The sequence below is a fragment of the Neopsephotus bourkii genome, unplaced genomic scaffold (assembly GCF_033783945.1).
Source record: "Neopsephotus bourkii isolate Nb327-2 ecotype Australia unplaced genomic scaffold, CSIRO-AGI_Nbou_v1 NB_565, whole genome shotgun sequence".
In the NCBI taxonomy this organism is placed as follows: Eukaryota; Metazoa; Chordata; class Aves; order Psittaciformes; family Psittacidae; genus Neopsephotus; species Neopsephotus bourkii.
The window spans coordinates 2,512,987-2,533,204 of NW_026901066.1; the positions used below are offsets into that span (position 1 = coordinate 2,512,987).

A 20,218-nucleotide genomic window follows, 5' to 3' on the forward strand; every position below is an offset into this window, starting at 1 on the left:
AATTAGATATTCAGTGTGGCTAAAACTGCTGTGATTTTATCACATGTCTTTAATTAGCCTGCTTTCTTTCCCTCTCAAATTACTCATGCAGCCTTCCCAGGAATGACTGTTACCACCATGCCCTGTCTTCAGATGAGCTGTGGTCACCATGTTTTCCCCACAGTGGGGCTGACAGTGAGAAGATGGTACCCATGGGGCCCTACAGCCAAGATGGCTGCTGGCATGTGAGGTGCAGTCATGGGAGATGTGGGTGCTGTGTGAGTGGCTGTGCCCGAGCAGCGTATCTCGTCTGGGAGAGCAGCTTTTCTGAACCACATCCTGAGCCTGAGCCAATCTGGATGTTGGAGGTTAGATTTTTGGAATGGGCTTGGGTGCTGGGGTTTGCAGAGCTGAAGGCTGGAAATGTTGTGGGCAGGTTGTGACAGCCAGCTGAGGTGGGTCACTGCTAATTGGGGAATATACACGGGGCATGGTCAGCATCCCTGGCTTATTTTAGTGCAGCAGAGGATGGTTTGGCCACAGCTGCATCTGATGGGTGCTTGGATGGCCCTTTGGAGGGACCCTTGGAGGGTCTATCTGATGCAGACAGAAAGGAGGAAGGAAACACTTGCACAAGGGCTCTGGGGGCAATGCCAAGCCATTGGTAGGGTTGCACGACACGGGTTCCATGCAAGCGTGGGCACGTGTGTGTCTGGGGAGGTGGTAGCTCAAACAGTGCTGTGGTCCTTCTCCCTGGGTTTGCTAGAAAACATTTTGAGCTTGATTGGGATGTTCTGGTCAGGATCTGTGAATGGGTTAAGGGAAGAACAATGCTGCACTTGGAAGCCAAGTGACATTCCTGTGCCCTCTGCTTGATCATTGAAGCATGGGAAGTATTGTGGTTTCAGTCAAAAGAGCGCCATGCTGAAAAGCCAGATGAGACTTGTATGGAAAGGAGCTTCTTGGCAGCCCTGAGCTCAGGGGATGTTAGGAGTTGGTTGCCTCTGCCCAGTACAAGTGGAGCTGTGGGGATTTCCCAGAACTAGATCAAGGGCTTCCAGCAGTGTAGCCCAAGTGAACTCAGCCTCCCCAGGGGTAAGGGGCTGGTTTGAACTGTGTCCTGCCATGGGAAGAGGGGAAACACAGCTGGGGGAGGAATCCAGCCTGCTGCTTCTGCCACCACCAGAGGCAAGGGGGGAGCAGGGATGGCAGCTACTGCTTTTGGGCAACCACCACCATTCTCCACTGTGTTTTTCAGTCAAAGCCATCGTTCCTTATTCCCTAATGAATGTGAGCATCCCGCAACAGCAGGAGCGGCCTGCCTGGCTTTCCAGGTGCCAGACCTAGCCACAGTGGTGTGTGAGGATATGGCCACTGTCAGTGTCTCCTCACCTTGAGTTTGCCCACCAGCAGCAGTGAGCCTGCAGAGCAGATGATTGCCTCAAGTCTGATGCCGTGTGTCTTCAGATGGTTTATTAACTGTGACCAGATGGGATCAGGTTAGAGAAAGCTGATTCTGTTCTGAGTTCCTTAACAAGGGCTGGATCATACCCCGGCATCAAGCTGTATGGGTTCACAATCACATCTCAGTGACTTTGCCTGTTGACAGACTTGTTTGAAGATGTTACAGCTTGACACCTTGAGATGGAGACGGCAATATATTCCCTAATGCACAGTGGTGGGTTAAAGTATATGCAGATATTGAGTTGCCTGCCTGTGGGGGTTGTGAAGTTGACAGCTTGCTGCCAATGGGTGCTGTCTCTGGTTGGCTTCAGATAGCTGGCTTCCCCACTGCTGGTTGTCCTTTTCTCCATCATTGCTTTTGTGCCAGAGGGAAAAATCCCTCCCCCCCACCCCCCCCATTCAGTAGCTCAGTTAACTAGAGGGGGTTTTTAAGAACAGGAAACCTACAGCTCCTCATGCGTTTCACTTCTCAGCTGTCACATGTAGTATTTGAGTGCAAGTCCTGAATCTGTGAGGCAATTGCTGAAGAGGACAGAGAGGAAAGAGGGTGCTTTCAGACACATTGGCAGTTACAGGGTGTTACATATGCTTAGCTGAATGCATTCAAGTTTAGTCTGCCCTGGAAACTGGTTGGAGTGAGGTGGGAGATGCACCCAAAACAAGCGATGGTGTCTGGTAAGTGCTGTCACTGACATTCCCTTCAGCATCTGGATTTTTCCCATGAATGGTGCCTCAGAGCTGTGAACTGTCAACAAGAGGTCCTGATCAGTGGCCTAAAACTTGGGAATGGAAGAGGAAGGATTGTCTGTCCTGAAAGGGCCAGGAGGAGGTTTGGACAATGTGGCTAGTGATTTATTTGGAGACTGTGGGGAACAGGAAGGTTTGCAAAGTTTCATTTAGCCTGGAGCTTTTCTGTTCTTCCCCTTCAAAGTCGCTCTGGCCAGTGCCTCTGCTCCCTGTGGCTCACACCACATCCTCTTCTTTCTAGATCCATGCAGTAACTAAAGAGCAATCTGCCCATTCCTTAAATCAAGAACAAGTCTGCAGAGGAAGCAGAAAGCTTTCAACCTTGTGTTCCCAAATCTTGTCTGGCAGTGTGCGGTGCTTGGCACCCAGTCATTGTGCTGGCTCATCCTCTGGGAGCTCAGATGCTTTGGTCCCCCATTCCCAGCACTGTCACTTTTTTTCAGGGTGGTGGCATGGAATACACTGAGCTCTCTTTTCGCCTCCTCCCACACCCTGGTGAATCCTGTGCAGTTTGTTGTGGATGTCCTGTCACATTGATGTAGAAATGATTGATTCAGACCCTTCCAAATGCAGACACTGATTTTATAGCAGGATCACCTAAGTACACCTGGTGTGCTTGCACAGTGATATCTGATTGCGCTTGTTCTGTCCGGCCACCTGTGTAGTGAGTCAGACACCTCTGAGCAGCTTCATCTGCCTCCTGGCTTTCACTCCCAGGAAGTGAGACCAGTGGAGGCTGCCCCTGACCTGCCCCAAGGTGTGGAGTGTGAAGTTATCCTGAGGAAAGTATGCTCTGACTACTTTCTTCTCCCCCATGCAATGCCCTGATGGAAGGGATGACCTTGCTTGTTTGGACATTAGGCCTTCTTGCAAAAACTCTGGGGTGCTTTTTTCAGCTTAAACAATGTGATGTTTAGTGGTTCAAGCATCAGTGTTGGCTTTAGATGCCAACTGAATCAACTTGGCTGCCTCTCTCAAGAATTCAGGTGGCTTCCTTTCCTCTCCTCTGTCCCCTTTCCCTGTGTCCTGCTAATGAGAACTTGGTGGACACTGAAAACTATATATAGATGTGCCTGTACCACTAACCAGGTGTTTCTTGACTAATTTAGCAGAACTTTGGCAAAAGCCCATCTGGCACTGGCGTGCCACTTTTGTGATTGTTTTCATAAAGAGCTGTAATGGAACCAGCTACATTTCTTTGATGCTGCATGTAAGGGCCTTGTAGGATCCTGCACACTCATTACAGAGAGCCTCAGAGCTGGATTTTGGGAGCTGGTGCATCACAACCTACGGAGGGGTTTCCCATTAGCCTCTTGGGTTTTGGCTGAAGTTACATGGATGTTGCCCACAAGAAAAGACTGACTCGCTTCCTCTTGATGAGGCCTTTTGCTGTAATGCTGGCTGGTGCTTTCACTGTTCAGCAATTACAGCCCACCAGTCTCAGGGCTGTGGACTAAGCAGGTATTTCTTGAAGTACTCACCTGAATAACCACTTTTTGTTGTTGTTCTTTTCCCTTGCCCAGGGAGAGACTCTTCTGCATTTCTGTGATTCACTTGCTATGTGGTTAACTCTGGAGAACTCACCTGCAATGACTAAGACCAGTTTGTAGTGCACGATCCTTCAACTTCTGTGACCCTGAATAATGTGAGCACAGAATGGGGTTTGCCCTGGCATGAGAATGAGTGTGGGGAGAAGGGTATCACAGTTCCCAGGGGTATACGGGCAGGTGGCTGCTGTTGCTGGGAGCATCAGAGAAAAAGGAAGAAGCACAGAGAGGACAGAACCCTCTGTTTCCACAGTACCTCCTGCTCAGTACCTGCTGGCTTCCTCCCTGGCAGCCATCCTGGTGCTTCCTGGGGGGGTTCTGCCAATCCCACAAAGGACAGGAACTTTCCTCATTGCATTCACTGGAGAGATGCTGAGACCAAGGCTCATAGGCTGGATGCCTGAGCTACAAACCCTTTGAGCATGGATGAGAAGTTGGACCCTTTGTTGCTGCCTGCTGCTATCCTGCAAAACAGAGGCTGTGAGAGTTAGCAAGTTTTTAGTGCCTTGATGAGTAAGTGAGAATAAAAACCTGTAGTTTTAATCCTACGGTGAACTCTGGCAGTGCCACAGAGACCCATTATGTGCCTGGAAGAGGAGGATGCTCCAAGTCAAATGGGATGTAATCTCTTATCAAAGGACTCCTGTATTTGCCCTCTGTGTTCCTTTACTGTCGTGGTTTGTGATAGAGGCTCCTGGATGCTTCAGTAACTTACATAAACCTTTTATCAAAGTTCTCCCTGTGGTATGTAGTGCCTGCTTCTGGCTGTACCAAATACACCACATACTCTTGAGGTTAGCTATCAGTTTTTGCACAAACCAGTGCTGTTCTGCTAGCTAAACAGTTCCAAATGAAGGAGAAGACTGAAGAGTTTTAACCAAAATGTAGAAGCATTCAGTCCATGCGAAACAGGTTAACTGTGTGCTTCAACACTATAGCTTTTCAACAGCAAATTGACTTGGGTTAGGTGTTTCTGCTGTATGGAGCATTTGAGTAAGCATGTAGAGCTCCAGGAATTCTGCCAAAGCAGGTTTAATACTCCTACGTATGCAAAAAAGCCATGGTCTTGGAAGAAGCAGATGGTGTAGCAGAGCAGCCATGAGAGCAGGGTTAGGCTGCACCAGGGGTTTTAATTCGATTTCCCTCGCTGCCAGTTAGCGCAGATGTTTGAAAAGCTGTGACAAATACTGTTGTGTTTGGGGGTTGTGTTGATTCTCTTTTAATCAAGCTGATGGGATCCAGACCCCAGACTTGCTGAGGGTCTCTGAGAAGTGCTGCTCTCAGGCTAACTTCAGGTTTTACTGTTTACTCTCGCTATGGATCATGATTATGCTGGGAATTTGACATATCATACAGGTTTTCTTCCTGATTAACCAAAAGGATGCATCTTGCTGCAATTATCATCCTTCATTTAGCATCTCGAGATGACTTACCCATATCTGCAGGTCTTGGCTGTCTGAGGGCTGTGTGCAGTCACTCTGCTGCCGCATCCCTCCAGGAGGTGCGAGTGACTCCAGCCTGTGCTGTAATAGCATTGATTCACCCGTAGATTCCCCACCCATCCTGTCTCATCCTTCATCCTGGACCTTCTCACACATTCATTAGAAGAACACCTTTGCCCAGCTCCTGTTGTTGCCCCACCTGGGAGCAGGGTTGGTGTAACCCCCACCCCAGGCAGGTTTATGATCCTGGGTTGCATGGATGAAGCTGGTGAAAGGCTGGAGCAGGGACCAACCTGTGCTTGAGTTCTGTGCCCATCAGCTCGTGTTACAGTGATGACCCACCACGGGAGTATTTCCCAGGTGGAGGCAGAGTGCTGGCAAGGGGGAACATAGCAGGGGTGTGCCAGAGGGGATGTACATGGGTGAGCGACTGGAAGAAAGGAGGGGAGCAAGGACTGTAACCCTGGTTGGACTGTGCATTGGGTTTCTGCAGTGCTGACCTACGTATCTATGGGGAAGAGAGACCTTGGGTTTCAGCTTTGTGTGACACGTGTGCACACTGCCTGCTGCACTCTGAGCAGCACCAACTCCAGCAGGGTGAACATAGGTATTCTGAGTGTTTAATATTTTCCACTGTTTCCTTTCTGAAGCCTGATTTCTTTTTATGTACTTGGAGGATCAGCTATACTTCACAGGGAGGTCTGCAGTGAAGCTTTTGCTTGCATAAAGCTGTCTTTTTATTATTTTTTTTAAACATTGGGTTCCCAAAGTGCTCCTTCCTCCTCCCCTTCTCCCAGTATTTATAATCCAAAGAGTCATTATAGTTGTTTATTACATGGTGGTTACAGTAGCTTTGAGCATGTGTGTGGGCATGTGTACACCTTGTTTCTCCATTTCTCATCCCATCCTATTCTGCAATATAGAGCTGTTCTCACTCCCACCCCACAAACCCTTTGTGCCTCTTCCTATCTCCTATTCCCTCCCTCCTGCCCCTTTTAACCACTCATTTATAAAAAGTTTCTTGGTTTCTTCTAGGTGGAGAGACCCATTCTCTGTATGAAGGTGTCCAGTGACCGCCTTAGATGCCCTTCTGGAGTGGAAAGTAGAGGCCAAGCTGATGCATCCTAAGGGATGTTCATCTGCCCCTATCCAGGTGTCTTGGATGATCAAGGTGGTGCCAAGCAGGCCACAGGATCTGTTCCCAGTGTATGTGTCTACATGGAATTGTCTACACCCTAACAGAAGTGGTTTTAAATGGGGATAGTATCTCCCCCATAGCCTCACTGATGGAGTGTAGCTGCATGATCTTTGTGGGATTATCCCTTCTCAAAGTGGGTAGCGGGTGCTGTACAGCACTTCAGGATGTATAGAGTGGGTGACCTTCAGCACTCTGATCAGATCTCTGGGCTTCTGGTTCTCCACATGTGGAGGGAGTGGCATATGGGGTAGTGCTGGATAAGAGACCCTTTCCAGCAGGATGTGAGCTCATGTGACTCTCAAACTGGGATGAATGATCAAACCCATGGTTCTCATGAGGCACATGACATTGCAAGGAAATAAGAAACATCATGTGAATTCTGGAGTACTTAAGATAGTCAGTTTTCAAACAAAAAGGCTTTTTAAGAGCCAAATGACCTAGTTGAATGAGGTAAGTATATAGCCTGGAGCTTGGACAGGGGTTAACTCTGCTCAATGTGTAACATCCCTCCTGACTCTGGCTTGCATCAAGTTTGTCCATCCTCAGCTCTTCAGCCCAGCTTCAGCCTTCTAATCCTTACTTAACCAGTGGTTGCTCTGATGGCTGTACCAGTCTCTGGAGGCCAGTTTATATGCAAAGGTGTGGAGGAGGGAACAGAACTGAGGCAGACCCACCAGACCTGAGCCCAATGGAGAAACAACTGGGCTGAATCCTTTCCCAAGATCCTAGCTTGTATGAGCAGGTGGTCTCCTGAAACATCTCCTCTTGCACTGATCCTGGGATAGAGGAGAACTGCAAATACAGCATCAGGAAGTACCTCAGCTCTCTTAGAGAAAGGGAGATAAGGATTATATAGGGGAAGAAAGGGAGGTCTGCATTCCTACCAGGGAACCTCTGACTTCTGGTTCTCCTGAGACAGACAAGGAATAAAGTGCCTATATTTGCACTCATGGGAGCAGAAAATACATCTGTGAGTGTGAATTCTGCCATCATCTCCCTTGCTGGCCAGGCTGGCTGATGCTTTCTACCACCACTTTCCTGTGTGTTGCCCTGCTGTAACACCCCCACTTCTTGCAGCTTCCACTGACCCTCAGTAGGCAGTTCTGTATCTGTTGGGATACTGCTTCATTTTGCACCTACTTTAAGCAACATGTGAAATGGCTCTCAAAAGCCCTTTGATGGGAGCAGACTGTGATCATGCAGCCTGAGAGAGCACAGCACACTGACCTGTGAGGAGAGGAGCCTTAGCAGGCTTGGTAAGTTCCTCCCCAGTCCCCCCATTGCACCACAGTGGCAACTCCATGGACCTGCAGCCAACAACCGATGCGAGTGTTTGAGCAGCAGCAGTGTGCGAACCTGTGTGTTCTCGGCAGACAGCGGCTGCTGTGCTCCCTGGAGAGGCCCTGCGCCGGAGCACTGCTGTACCAGGGGAGGGTTCTTTCCCCCCCGTCCCTCTCAGGCTTTGCTGGGAATGCATCCAGCAGCGGAGCTGGGGAAGGGCTGCAGTGGCGTGTGGCTGCCAGGAATTCTGAGCCCTCCAGGCAGGTCTGAGGCTCAAAGGAAGCTGGTAAGGGCTGCTCAGCTCAGGGTGCTAAGGGGCTTCTCCCTATCCCATGCTCTAATACATCAGCTGTGTCACCTGCAATGTGCCCCTGACTCTTCTTGCAGATGCAGATACTTGAGGATTGGGTAGGTTCATGCAAGCAGAGGAAGAGGCAGAAAGCCTCTTCTGCCCAGATGAGCAGTGCTGGTGAGAGGGTGAACATTTTATTCCTATGTCTGTTCTTATTAGTAAGAAAGGTCTTTAGACTAGGTCTTCCCACATTTCAGCTGCTATATAAAAAGCCTCTGGAGCATTTCCCATTCGTTAATGATGGGGGAATGCTGCTCACAAGAGCTATTTTGCATTGAGTCTGGGAGAATCGAGGTGGAGACAAGGATCTGGAGAGCAGAAGCCTACCCACTTCCACTTGCATGGTTCAGGAGTCATGCTCCATCTTGTGCTGTTTGTGATGCAAGGAACACTTGAAGCCCTGTTAAAAGCCCAGCCCAAATTCAGGAGTAGAAAGTGAACCCGCCCAGCTCCCTGTGATTAGAACATAGTCCTGTGAAGTGAGGGAGGTGGGTTCAGAACCCTGAGGCTGATAAAGGAAACTAGTTCAAGCATCTCATTTGCTGGGCAAGTTCCCTCACTGCAGAGTTGGCATACGGAAGAAGCAGGCTCTGTCCAAAGAAGGAAACATTCCTGCACCACCTCACCAAGGAACACCAGCATTTGGTTAAGCACACTGGTCTTTCCTACTGGCTGTTTGCCCTATGCAGGTTGGCAGCTTCCTGATAGCCTCTGTGTTCTGAAACTTAATAGAGAATCTTGGGATTTGGTTCACTCTTAGGTAAAAGCAGTTGCCTCATCCCATTGACATGGGCATTGCAGTAGCAGGGAAAAGCCCCCATGTTAAACAACGACACCTGTACTGGCTCTGGAGTGCTGTCAACACCTGATGGACATCCTGTCCTATGACTGGTCTTTCCATGGTAACAGTGCTAATTTCTAACCTGATCTGATGGTGGAAAGAGGGAGGCCTGGGCTGCTCTGCCACACAGGAGCGCTGACAGCCCAGGCTCATTTGGCAACATCACTCACACTGCAGCAGAATCTGCAGTTGTGAAGTTCTCCCAAACCTCCCTAGCCCAATTCTACACACTAGCCCTTGAGGACCAAAGCAGAGCCCCGCGAGGGATATCTCTGTCTGGAACCAAGTTTCCTCATCCCCAAGCCAAGAGCTTGAATCGGAAATCTTTGGGCACAGTGCCTGTGAGTGTTCCTGATATTGTTTACAATTACAGGAAACGCTTCAGATTCAAGCTATTCAAGACAGAGTAAATCACTACCTGTAGCACACATTTACCAAAACAATAGTGTTGCCCATTGACTAATGAGACACTGGGATAACTTCAAGTGCTGCCACTAGCTTGGTATGACATGAACCATTGTGTTCAGCTGACAGATGTTCCCACCCTGTTGTGGGCTGGGACCGCTGAGATCAGATATAGTATGTGCTTCTTCACTTTCCTTCCTCGAGCAGCAACACAGAACTACATCATCACTGAACTAAAAACAACCTGCTGCTGTTGGGATGCACAATGACCAGGCACCACACTATAAAACTCAGCGTTGGAGCACCATGTCTGACTCAATTGCAACAACTCAGCAGCAAATTGCTTTTGACAAGTTTACGTTGGGGTCTCTCCCCAGATGCATGACTTAGATGCAATGTACAGTTCTAATGACCAGTCACTATATCTTAAAACACTTTTGCAATTGTTCTCTCAGCTTTACTTCCCTGAATGACACAACAGGAGTTGTGACCTCAGTGTTTACCCGCTTTCCTAAGTATACTGAACATCAAACATTCTCACGGAACTGATCGACAGATCAAACTAATTATAATGCTACTACACAGTGAGTCAGAGCATCTCTTCAAATGCCTGTTCCTTAGAGCAGAGGGAAAAGGAGTATCCACATTGGTCTCAGTCTCCATCAGCACTCTAAGCCACTAAGACATTATGATCTCAGACCCCATACTCTGATGAAAAGGCATCAGTGGATCTAGCAATCAGGGATGGAGGTCATGGCATTATGGCTGTTCTCTCCAGAAGGGGCCAGTTGGATACCTGAGTTACTTTACCACCAAGAAGCAGACTCACTCCCCCTGCAGTCCAACCACTTCTCTGACACCTGAAGCTAAAATCAGTTCTCAGAGCTCACACCATCTTTGCCCTCTCAAATGCTCAAGAACTCATCCTGGATCAAGTGGTGTACAGAGAAGCTGTCATCAGGCTGGAACCTTAACTGTACACCTGTAAAGATTTCTGTAAGACAATCTGAGGATTTAGGTGCTCAGAACCGACCTCTGGGAACTTAATGATACAACACAGGATCCTTCAGTAACTGACGGGTTCCCACCAGCTCACTACAAATCAGTCACTTCTCAAAGCTGAGCTCCACATTTAGCAGACGAGTTGTGTAGCAGTATAAAGAATGGCTGGTTTCCTACATGAAAAACACAAGACCAGATGTATTTCACACAGTGTTATTCACACATTTTCATTTTGATTTTTACAGTATATACATGTGAACATTACATTATTCAGTATAAGCCACCTGGAGTCAAACCTAATCAAATTGGTCCATAAACAATCTGTATCAAAAAGCAGTACTTGAGCAAAAATTCTAGTGGTTCTACCCCAAAGCCTAAAACAGTTGAAAGGAAACCCCGTGCTTTTCATGTTCCTGGATGGAATTTCTGCAAAATGATTTTAGCATGTGGAAGATTATGTTCAAAATACTTAAAAGCACTAATGGTGACAGTTACAGGACTGTTTAAATTCAACCATGGCATGAGTGCTACAGGGACAAAGTACTGGGACATTTTTAGTTCCTGCCCGGACATCCCTGGAAGCCCAACTTACAAGTTGATGGGAATGTCAGCTCTATGGATTACAACACCCAGCGTCTGTACACAGAATACAGAGTCACTGAGTAGAATTAATGTGTCCAAGGGAAGTGGCTCAAAATCACTTTTTGTGTGATCAGGGGAAAGCTCTGGCTCCAATGACAGAGCTTGTGCCTCTCAAGAGGAATTTTGTGAACTGCCATGCAGAATCTACTTGGCAATTCCAACTGTGCTTACTAAGAATAATTAGGCCCCTCCACGTGGGCACTAAAGGACAGATTCAGAAACTGGAAGCAGGCCAGAACAAACTTTCCCATTTGCCTATTGATGAGTCAACACTACAATTAAAAAACACAGTGCCTCAGATGTATGCTTTAATACAAGTTATGTAAACCTGGTAAAAGCAGTAATACAAGAATTCCTTATACGAGTTTATACCACTACTGTTTTCCTTCCTCATGATCAAACCCTACCCTAACACCTTTTTATTTGATCAATGCTCAAGACATTGTATTCAAACTATCCTGGTTGATCAAAACTTTAGGTTAAGCCATCCAAATGAATGTTTTACACAAAATACTTACTTCAACAACATACAAAGCACTTTCTTTATCTTTCAGAAACTGAATATACAAAGTAAGCTTTTTTTCCAAAATATTTCCATAGGCAAAGGATTAAAAAGGATTTTAATTATACACATATGGTCACAATTCTGCCTTAAAAAGATCATTGGGAAATGTACATAAGGCCGCTTGTAAATGTACATCATCTTTATGTCACTGTTACAATGTCATATGTCCAGAGAAAAAAATTGACAGTATCATACATATTTGCTTTATGCTGGGAGAAGGCTATTCAAAAATACAGTACTCTTCTGTACAAAAAAAACCCCATGCCATGTTTATTAAGATGGAAGAAGCACTAGTTTCTGTGATAACCAAGTATTTCAGTCGATTTCTTACTATGCTTATTATCCTGACTTAGAATTCAAACAGACTTGGTTTCCCCAAGTGTCCATATTAACAGAATCAACAGCTATGTTATAAACAAAACATAATGTTCCTCACAAGAGATAAAAAGAAAGCTGATTCGTATTTCTGAAACCATATAAAGATAAAATTTAAAAAAAATCACTCTTGATTTGCTGAAATAAATTTACATTATACAACACTATATGCCGGGGGGGAGAAGAGGGAATGGAGATATGAATATACACTAAAATGCAAATTTTTGTCCCCAAAAGGGGTAAAACAAATTACATTTACAGCATGAAGGTTTACAAATGTACATCTGTACAACCAAGGTAAGCGTCACTACTAAATTAGCAAGGCTTGTAATAAACATCAAAACAACAGATTTCTTTTCAAACTGTAAACTTACACCTATTAACTACACGTATACAATGCATATATTTATAGGAAGCAAAAAAGTTATCTGAATATTTAATCAATCATGCTTAAATGTTGAGCTATCAAGTTTACTTTTCAGTGGCCCCTTTTCTCTTCATCATACCTATCTTGGTTTTGCATCTACGGTGAGAAAGCAAAATAAATGCTCAACACTTTCAAATCCTTACAATTAACTCTATATGCAAAATAAAAAAATACAAATCTCTACTCTTCCTGCGTTGTAAAACTGACTGTAAAGTTAATACAGGCTTCACTCCTCTTCCAACAGTGTTACTTTGCTGAATGGAAGTACCACCATCATTTTAATCCCTCTACTTCTTACAACAATTAAATATATAAGTATATACAGCACTTTCATTTTTAACACATTGCTAGAGGAAACCTTAGGGCACCATTTAAAAAACACCTGTATGTACAGCAAGTGGTTAAAACTAGTCTTAAAGTTTCCTCTGTTTTGTTCATCCCTATTTTAATTTTCTGTGCCCTGTTTATTATTTGGATAGTATGTTGTGAACCACCAAAATACAACTTAACTTTCTGACATGTTAAATAATGTTTATGCAGCTGATCAATTTTAATCTGGTAGAAAAGACTTCACACAAAAGGGAAAAAATAAGGATTAATTCTATATACAACTCTATAAACCTGTTGTGCTATGATGCTGGGTAGACCTACCAGATTGCAAGCCAGTGTATTAAAAGAATACTGTACTTTTTCCCTTTAAAAACTATTTCAGTGACTTTACAAGGTAAAAATTTACAAAATATGTGACAGCTATTTTGATACAATTACATCATATACAGGCATTCTGTGCTTTGCCAGCCATCCAATCTGATAGGTCTCTGGATCAGGGCTGGAGATATTTTTTTCTTCTTTTTTTTTTTTTAATAATTCACTCCCCAAAAATATACACAAGAATAAAAATTTTACAAATGGATGAACAAAGTCAATAAATAGATTTAAAAAAATCAGAACATTTATAGTTAAGTTGTATGCTTTGATCATTCACAATTCCATTTTTCTTCCATTTCTTTTTGCCTTTTACAGCATCCCATTTGGTGGTCCACCAATTGGCCCCAGATCAGCACTGTTCTTCAGGTAATACTTTTCCAGCTTGGCCAGAATGTGTTTGCCGTAGGTATATTTACGCAGAGTTGTGATGTGGGGTCGAATCTGGAAGAAGAAACATGTTACAGCTTTTTTTTTTCTTCTCCTCAAAACTTCAAAGGAGAAGTTACTACACTTTAAAAATATTATGTAAATAACCAAAAAAGTCTGTAGCCTGTTGTCCTGGGTTCAGCAGTAGCAGTCATTTTTCTCTTTCTTGGTAGCTGGTGCAGTGCTGTGTTTTGACTTTCGGGCTGGGAACAGAGCTGGTAACACTGATGTTTTGGTTTGGCCAAGGACTTTGTGAGCCTCATGCTCTGCCAGGGAGGACGGGAAGCCGGGAGGAAGCAGAGACAGGACACCTGACCCAAACTGACCACAGAGGTATTCCATAGCACAGCGCATCATGCCCAGAATATAACTGGGAGTTACCCAGAAGGGCTAGGTGGGACTGCAGGGTTGGAGGAGGTATCGGTCGGTGCTTGGTCGAGCTGGGGGAGGGCGAGTTATCGGCCGGCTGGTGGTGAGGTGTTGTATTCTCTTCCCTTGTTATTTCCTTTATCATTACTATTATTGGTGGTAGCAGTAGTGATTTGTGTTATACCTTAGTTACTAAACTGTTCTTATCTCAACCTGTGGGAGTTGCATTCTTTTCGATTCTCCTCTCCGTTCCCCCAGGAGTAGGGGGAGGGCAAGAAGGGGGGGAGTGGGTAAAAAGCTGTCTGGCCGGCGTTAAACCACGACACCTGTATTCCTGTATTTCAAACTTTTGGAATTTTTTGGAAAGATGTCAACTGGTGACTGACTCACCAAACAACCGACGCACCTGTCACAAGAAAAGGGATGGGGGCCTTTTGCGGGGCTGCCCTCTTGGGAATATTCCTACAGGAATATACAGAGGCCTTGGGTTCAATTGCCTTATGGCAATTATGGCAACATCACTTTTGTCCATGTCTGGATATTCTTAAGTAGAAAATGGGCCCATATGTTAGGAAGTGTAGGAATGGATTTATACCAGCAACCGGGAAAAGAGAAAGCTGTATTTCTTCTGTTAGATTAATAAAGATGACAAATACTACACTTTTATATTAAAAGTATTTTCACAGAAAAGGTGATACAAAGGGAGGATATGAAAACCAGCCTGTGAAACTCCTCTGTGGATTTCCATGAGCTTAGTGCTCAGATACCAAAATGTATTCTGCTTTATCAAGGTCCACTGAACTTAATGTTTAGATGTGAAGTTCTAGATTACAGAACTAGTGAATTTTACACCTAGAAGGAAAGGTATTCTAGCAAAAAAATTAGTATATGTGATGTTTTCTGAACCAACACAATTACATACAAATATACCTTGTGCATTATTATCTTTCGCTGGGCAGGTTCAGCCATATCAATCATCTTCTGAACAACATAGTTGGCATACTGGTCCTTCATCATGGTGTATAAGGCACTGTGAGGACCATCATTCTGGCAACAGACCTCATCAATAAGTAAAGCTCGCTCAGCACGAGAAGCGTGAGTCACACATTTTTCTACCACGTTGCTGAAAAAGAAGACAAATGCATTCTGTGACTTCAGATGTAACACTCTTAAGTAGCACTTTTAAATTTATCTGAACAGTTCAAGTGAGTTGACAGCACTCCCACTCATGTAAAAAAAAAAAAAAAAAGTGATTTCCTGAGAGTCTCTTGTGGGAGCTTTTTCCACTGGTCCTACAGTAGATACACCTGACTTTAGGTTGCAGATGTATTCTACTGTATCTGCTCTGGTTGAGGACTCTTCAAAGGCACAACAGAGAAAGCCAGATATGAGGCCTCCTGCTTTTTGAATAAAGGCACTTTTCAGGAGTGTGCCTGTATCAGATACTGCAAATATTGCTTTTTGTAGAGAAGGTCTGTCATGGATTTCAGGAGCTAGAAAGGCCATCGCTGCTCATCAGACAGCAAAGTGATTCTGGTCCTGTGTCTGTGCTTTAGAAATTACACAAGTTCCAAGGAGAGGATTCTGAACAGTTCTAATTAGGCAAAGGAAACTAAAATCCAGTTTGCATACAACTGATTTTTTAAAACAAACACCCCCATAACATCACAGTGACTACTTCATGTTGTTAACAAGGTGAATCTCACTAAATCATCCACAATGAATGCTGAGGTGTGGTTTCCTTATCAAGACACACATACATACATTTCAGGAAAAAAAAAACACTGCAGGATAAATTTTAGGTTCTGATTTCAGAGTAGGTCAGGACTCCTACAACAGTCTTTAAGACTTCCTAATGCATAAAATCCTTGTCAGGCTGAATGACCACTTTCTAAGGCTATCTTTTTATACTTGTAAATTGAATGGCTGGACTGTGAAGACTTTCCCAGCTTATCCAACAAGTTTATCAAGGAAGCCCCAGCATACCAAACAAGTTCTAGGAAAGCTTTTCACCTGTCTCTGGGGATCTTCACATGAAGACTTGGAATCTATTCCGTGCACTTGTACAAGGTGAACAAAAACCCATCCTATAAATGCATGGAATTTTGTCTGTTTTGCTACAGAACAGCACTTTCCCTTCCCCAAATCTAATATAAAAATACCACTAACATTCATCTCTATAAGAATATGAAATTTCAGGAGGGAAGTTACATGACTGAAAAAAACCCAACCCCTTTTTGTAATACAACAAATCCAACACTACAGCTTTAGAAGGCAGTGAATCTTTAAAATATGAAGGCTGTGGAATACCTGGCAAATTTGTGCTGACTGAGAGCTAGAACTTTTCCTCTTATTTCTGAAACTATTTTACTCTTGTCTTCAGGACGGCCATGCTCCAGTACGTGTTGAATAACGTAATTTCCATATTGATCCTGAAAATAAGATTACTTCAATATTCTTTTATGTTCATAACAAGCAATCCACACATCTTTTGGGTATTTATATAAACTTCCAAATTACTATTTGCACAGATATAAGGAAAAACACAATAATGTCAACATTATAGAAACAAAGTGATGCAAGAAGTACTGCATGGAGAATTACTTAAACGGACCACAAAATTTATGGTGCCAAATGTAAATAAACTGTAAACCCAGCATTTTGCTGGAGTACATTTTATCCTCTTACAGAAAGATGTGCTCAGAATTAAGATCATCATTCTTTAGCAGTCACAGCATCTCCCTGCACTTTGGTTCCCCAAGAGAGTTATGTTCTAACTAGTCTTGTATATACAAGAAACCACTGAGAAATACATTAGACGAATATGTGTGGAAGTTCCTACTGAACACCGAGTCCCTTCTACTACTTTTATTTGATTCAATATTTAAATCAAATATTTTGTGAAATATCTGATGCAATTTTAAAGCCACTTGTAGCACTCACTCTTTTCATCTGAAACCAAGATAGGAAATGATGCTGTATAAAGTCTTTTGCCCTCTTTTAGAAAAGACGCCCTATTTGTGTAGGAATATGCAACATGTGTGTTTTTCACAATGTATTTCTGTTTAGAAATTATCAGAATTTCTGAAGAACACCTGAAACAAGATAAAACTACAAAAAGGCAATCTTTGCAATAAAAAATACACTAGCTCTGTGCATTTACAATGTGTATTTGAAGCTACAGTCAAAAGTGTAAGAAAAGGGCTTTTTATGTCTTCTTTGCCTCCCAACTTCCAAATTCATTTTCATTAAAACTATAGAAGGAAAGAAAACAAAAGAAAATAATGTCTACAAAATCCAGAAGAGGCAAATGCATTTAAATTATTTCTTAAACTAAGAAATAGGAATAAATTATGACAACAACCAGCTCTGAAACACATTAAAAATGAGCACATGCACTAACCTGCACTAGTTGTTCTGTGTGTTGATGCAATTCTTCTAAGACTGGCAAAGTCTGCTCAGCAGTACAGTGTTCCAGAATACGCTGAATTACTCTACAACCATATGGATGAGTTGAAAGTACAAATACCTTAAAATAGGATAGCAAACTGGAGTTACACCAACTGACGTTTACAGTAATATTACCATGTTCAAAATAGAACTGAACATGCCAAGTACTTCTAGAAAAAAAAGTTTTGCTTGCCAGTACCAGAATTCCATCTCCAGTGGAGGTCAGGAAAAGGTGAAAACGCAGGTTTTTGTGTGTCAAGGACTCCAGTAATTATACAACTAAGAACCCAAGTTTTCATTACAGCACATTTAGCCATAAAGGAAAGCCAGGAAGTATGACCCTTAGTCAGTCACTGTTCACCTTTCAAGCTTTCCTTTTAACTTCATAGTTAATTTTCAAATTTAAGACTTTTGACGTTTACAAGAAGTTCAAGTATTGTGTCTGATTTTTACCAATTTCACATTGCAGCACATACACTAGGCTCTTTCTTATAAACTTGTAAAGAAGTATTCAAAACATACAGTCAAAATCTTGCTTATTCCTTTTGCTTGCTTCTGCAGAAGCCAGGTTTGTGTTTCAGGGATTAATTCAGAAGATTTATGAGTCAGTACTGGGCAGAAATGAACATGGAATCTTGTCCAATTAGACACTAATCCAAATGATGCAGGAGAGTGAAAGAGGTATGTCTCATTAAATTACATGACTCAAGTGTGGCATTTCGTTGCCATTTGCCACTTCAAGACTTGGAGCTGAGGATGGATGTCCAGTAAATAAACAGACACACTTTAGGCCAGGGGCTCTATTTACAGTTAAGAAACTGTGTTTCATCTACCCCATATACACTTTTGATGTGAAAAGACTCGACTTTACAAACCTTGGTAAGTCATTTACTACTACATACAGCAATAAATTCAGGTATTGCTATTGTGCAAAATGTGAGAGAAGGATATTGCAGATTTTGCTAAGAAATACATTTGGCCATCCATTGAAGTAAAACCTAGTAATACAGCCAAGTTACTGAGATTTTTACAGTTCTTCTTGAGACTATAAAAGTTTCAGAGTATTAAAATCTTATTTAGCTGCAGCATATTCTTTAGCCTGCAGCACAGTATCTTATTTTAATAACTTGTTTTGGAAACGAAACAAAACCCCCAACCTTAAATAAACAAGTACCACCCTCATTCACTTAACACTAGCCCATATATAGGTAATACTAGTATATTTCTTCAAAGTTATTTCCTTAATGATAGATGTTAACTGGGAAACACTGAAAAATGGGCTTGCAACAGAAGGAAATAGGAATTTTAATGAAAAATAAATGCTGGCCAGCAGCTGCTTTATTATTACATCAAAAATGACAATGTTGGAAGTTATGAAGGAAATCTGAAATGGCATTATCACAGGACTCAAACAGGAAGCCTGGCCTTAAGCCAAATACTTTGTATTTATACTGCATCCATTGGATGTATTTATAATAAACAGGTTTTCTAGAGCCTTATCTCTAAGAGATTCATCTTTTACAGGGTTAACTGTCTCTGACAGCTTTTCCATTTTATTATTCCTTTTTCATCCTACTTAAAACAAGCTGACTGCAAAGCTTCAAACACTATCTTGTATATGCAAATGATGGAGAAAGAGCTGCAAATCAAAGCAACCCTAGAAGAGGAAACGAACTGTTGACACTACCTGTCCTTTGAATGCGTCAATGATGAACTGGAGCGACTGGGGCTGAACACACTCAATACATTTTTGTACAACATGGTTTCCATTTTGATCTTTCACACATTTCAGAACATGACCATCCAACTCTTTCACCATTTCGTTCTGAAAAAAAAAAAAACAACCCCAAACAAAACCTCAAAAAACCCCCCAAAAAGATTATCATTGTCTTCACAATATTTCCCACCCCTCAAAGTAATATTCCATTTCCTCCTAACTGTCCAATCTTCACATTCATTCGTGGTTTACTTGTGTACTTCATTAAACAACTATTTTAGTTCCCAGGGCATCTTATAATGTTGATCATTCCCTTCAATTTAAGCAAGTAAAGAGACACACACAATAAAAAGAAACAAAATTTAAAAAAGTATAACTCTAACTTACAATTACCTGCTGGTCAGGCGAGATTGACTCAAGTGCTTTCTGAATAACGCGACAACCATACATCTGCAGGGCTAATGGCAGAACATGACCACGTATGCGTGTTGCTAGGGCTAGCTTCTGATCCAGGCTTCCAAACTACAAGAAAACAAATATGCTATTAACAAATGAAGACATATTGCAGCATGCTGGAATCTACATGTCAGAGGAAGTACTTTCATGAGGTATTTTTTACTGTGTACCTCAAATAATTTTCCCCTTTGTATTTTTGGTGCGTATATTTATCAGAATCTTTTGTTTTCTAAATGCAACATTTTGTAATATTCCAAATTCCAGTCACACACCTGCTATCAAATGTATGGCCTTGGAAGACAAGAGAAGAAACTAAAGTAGTTTATAATTGTCTGTTGGTAGGAATGTTTGAGTGTAATAACCCATTTATTTAGACAAATTATACCAGGCAAATTAATTACCGATTACTGTAACATATTAAGTCAGATTTTCTTTGGTATCTCAGATTTGTTCTGCTCAGTGTATCTTACATCTTGCATACAGTAAGCAAGCTGTAACAGGAAGGGGTGGGGGAGAAGATTTCAACCCTTGAAACAGCATCTTGGTAACTTCATGTGGATTTAAGATCATTCTCACCTTTGGCACTTTGGGAAATCTAGAAGTACTTGGGGATTGCAGAGCAAAATCACAATGCTTTTGTGCAGTGGCTGGATTAAGAGTTTAATTCAATCAACGTTTTTCAGCAGTAGCTAATTCCTGCTCATATTATTCCCTCGACGGTGCTACAACCTTCTGTGCTGCTCCACACTGAGCAGAGTAGAACCCAGTCAAGCTTCATAATAGCACACGTAACCCTGTTCCCAGATAACCACACAAGCTCCTGAG

The 20,218-nt window shown here is 42.9% G+C and overlaps 1 protein-coding gene across 11 annotated transcripts in view; it reads right to left on the minus strand.

The window, feature by feature from the left end:
• Nucleotides 1-10,455: 10,455 nt before the first annotated feature.
• PUM2 (pumilio RNA binding family member 2) overlaps nucleotides 10,456-20,218 on the minus strand; it is an 86,946-nt gene continuing 77,183 nt past the window's right edge. For 8 of the 11 annotated variants that reach the window (XM_061351217.1, XM_061351214.1, XM_061351222.1 and 5 more), the window contains 6 exons: nucleotides 19,325-19,459; nucleotides 18,908-19,045; nucleotides 17,174-17,299; nucleotides 16,081-16,202; nucleotides 14,701-14,893; nucleotides 10,456-13,416 (listed from right to left, as the gene is read on the minus strand). In XM_061351217.1, coding sequence (XP_061207201.1) covers nucleotides 13,285-13,416; nucleotides 14,701-14,893; nucleotides 16,081-16,202; nucleotides 17,174-17,299; nucleotides 18,908-19,045; nucleotides 19,325-19,459 — 846 coding nt within the window. In that variant the 3' untranslated portion in view covers nucleotides 10,456-13,284. The remainder of the gene's footprint in view (nucleotides 13,417-14,700; nucleotides 14,894-16,080; nucleotides 16,203-17,173; nucleotides 17,300-18,907; nucleotides 19,046-19,324; nucleotides 19,460-20,218) is intronic. The other 3 variants (XM_061351212.1, XM_061351220.1, XM_061351211.1) reach the window with 1 other exon arrangement.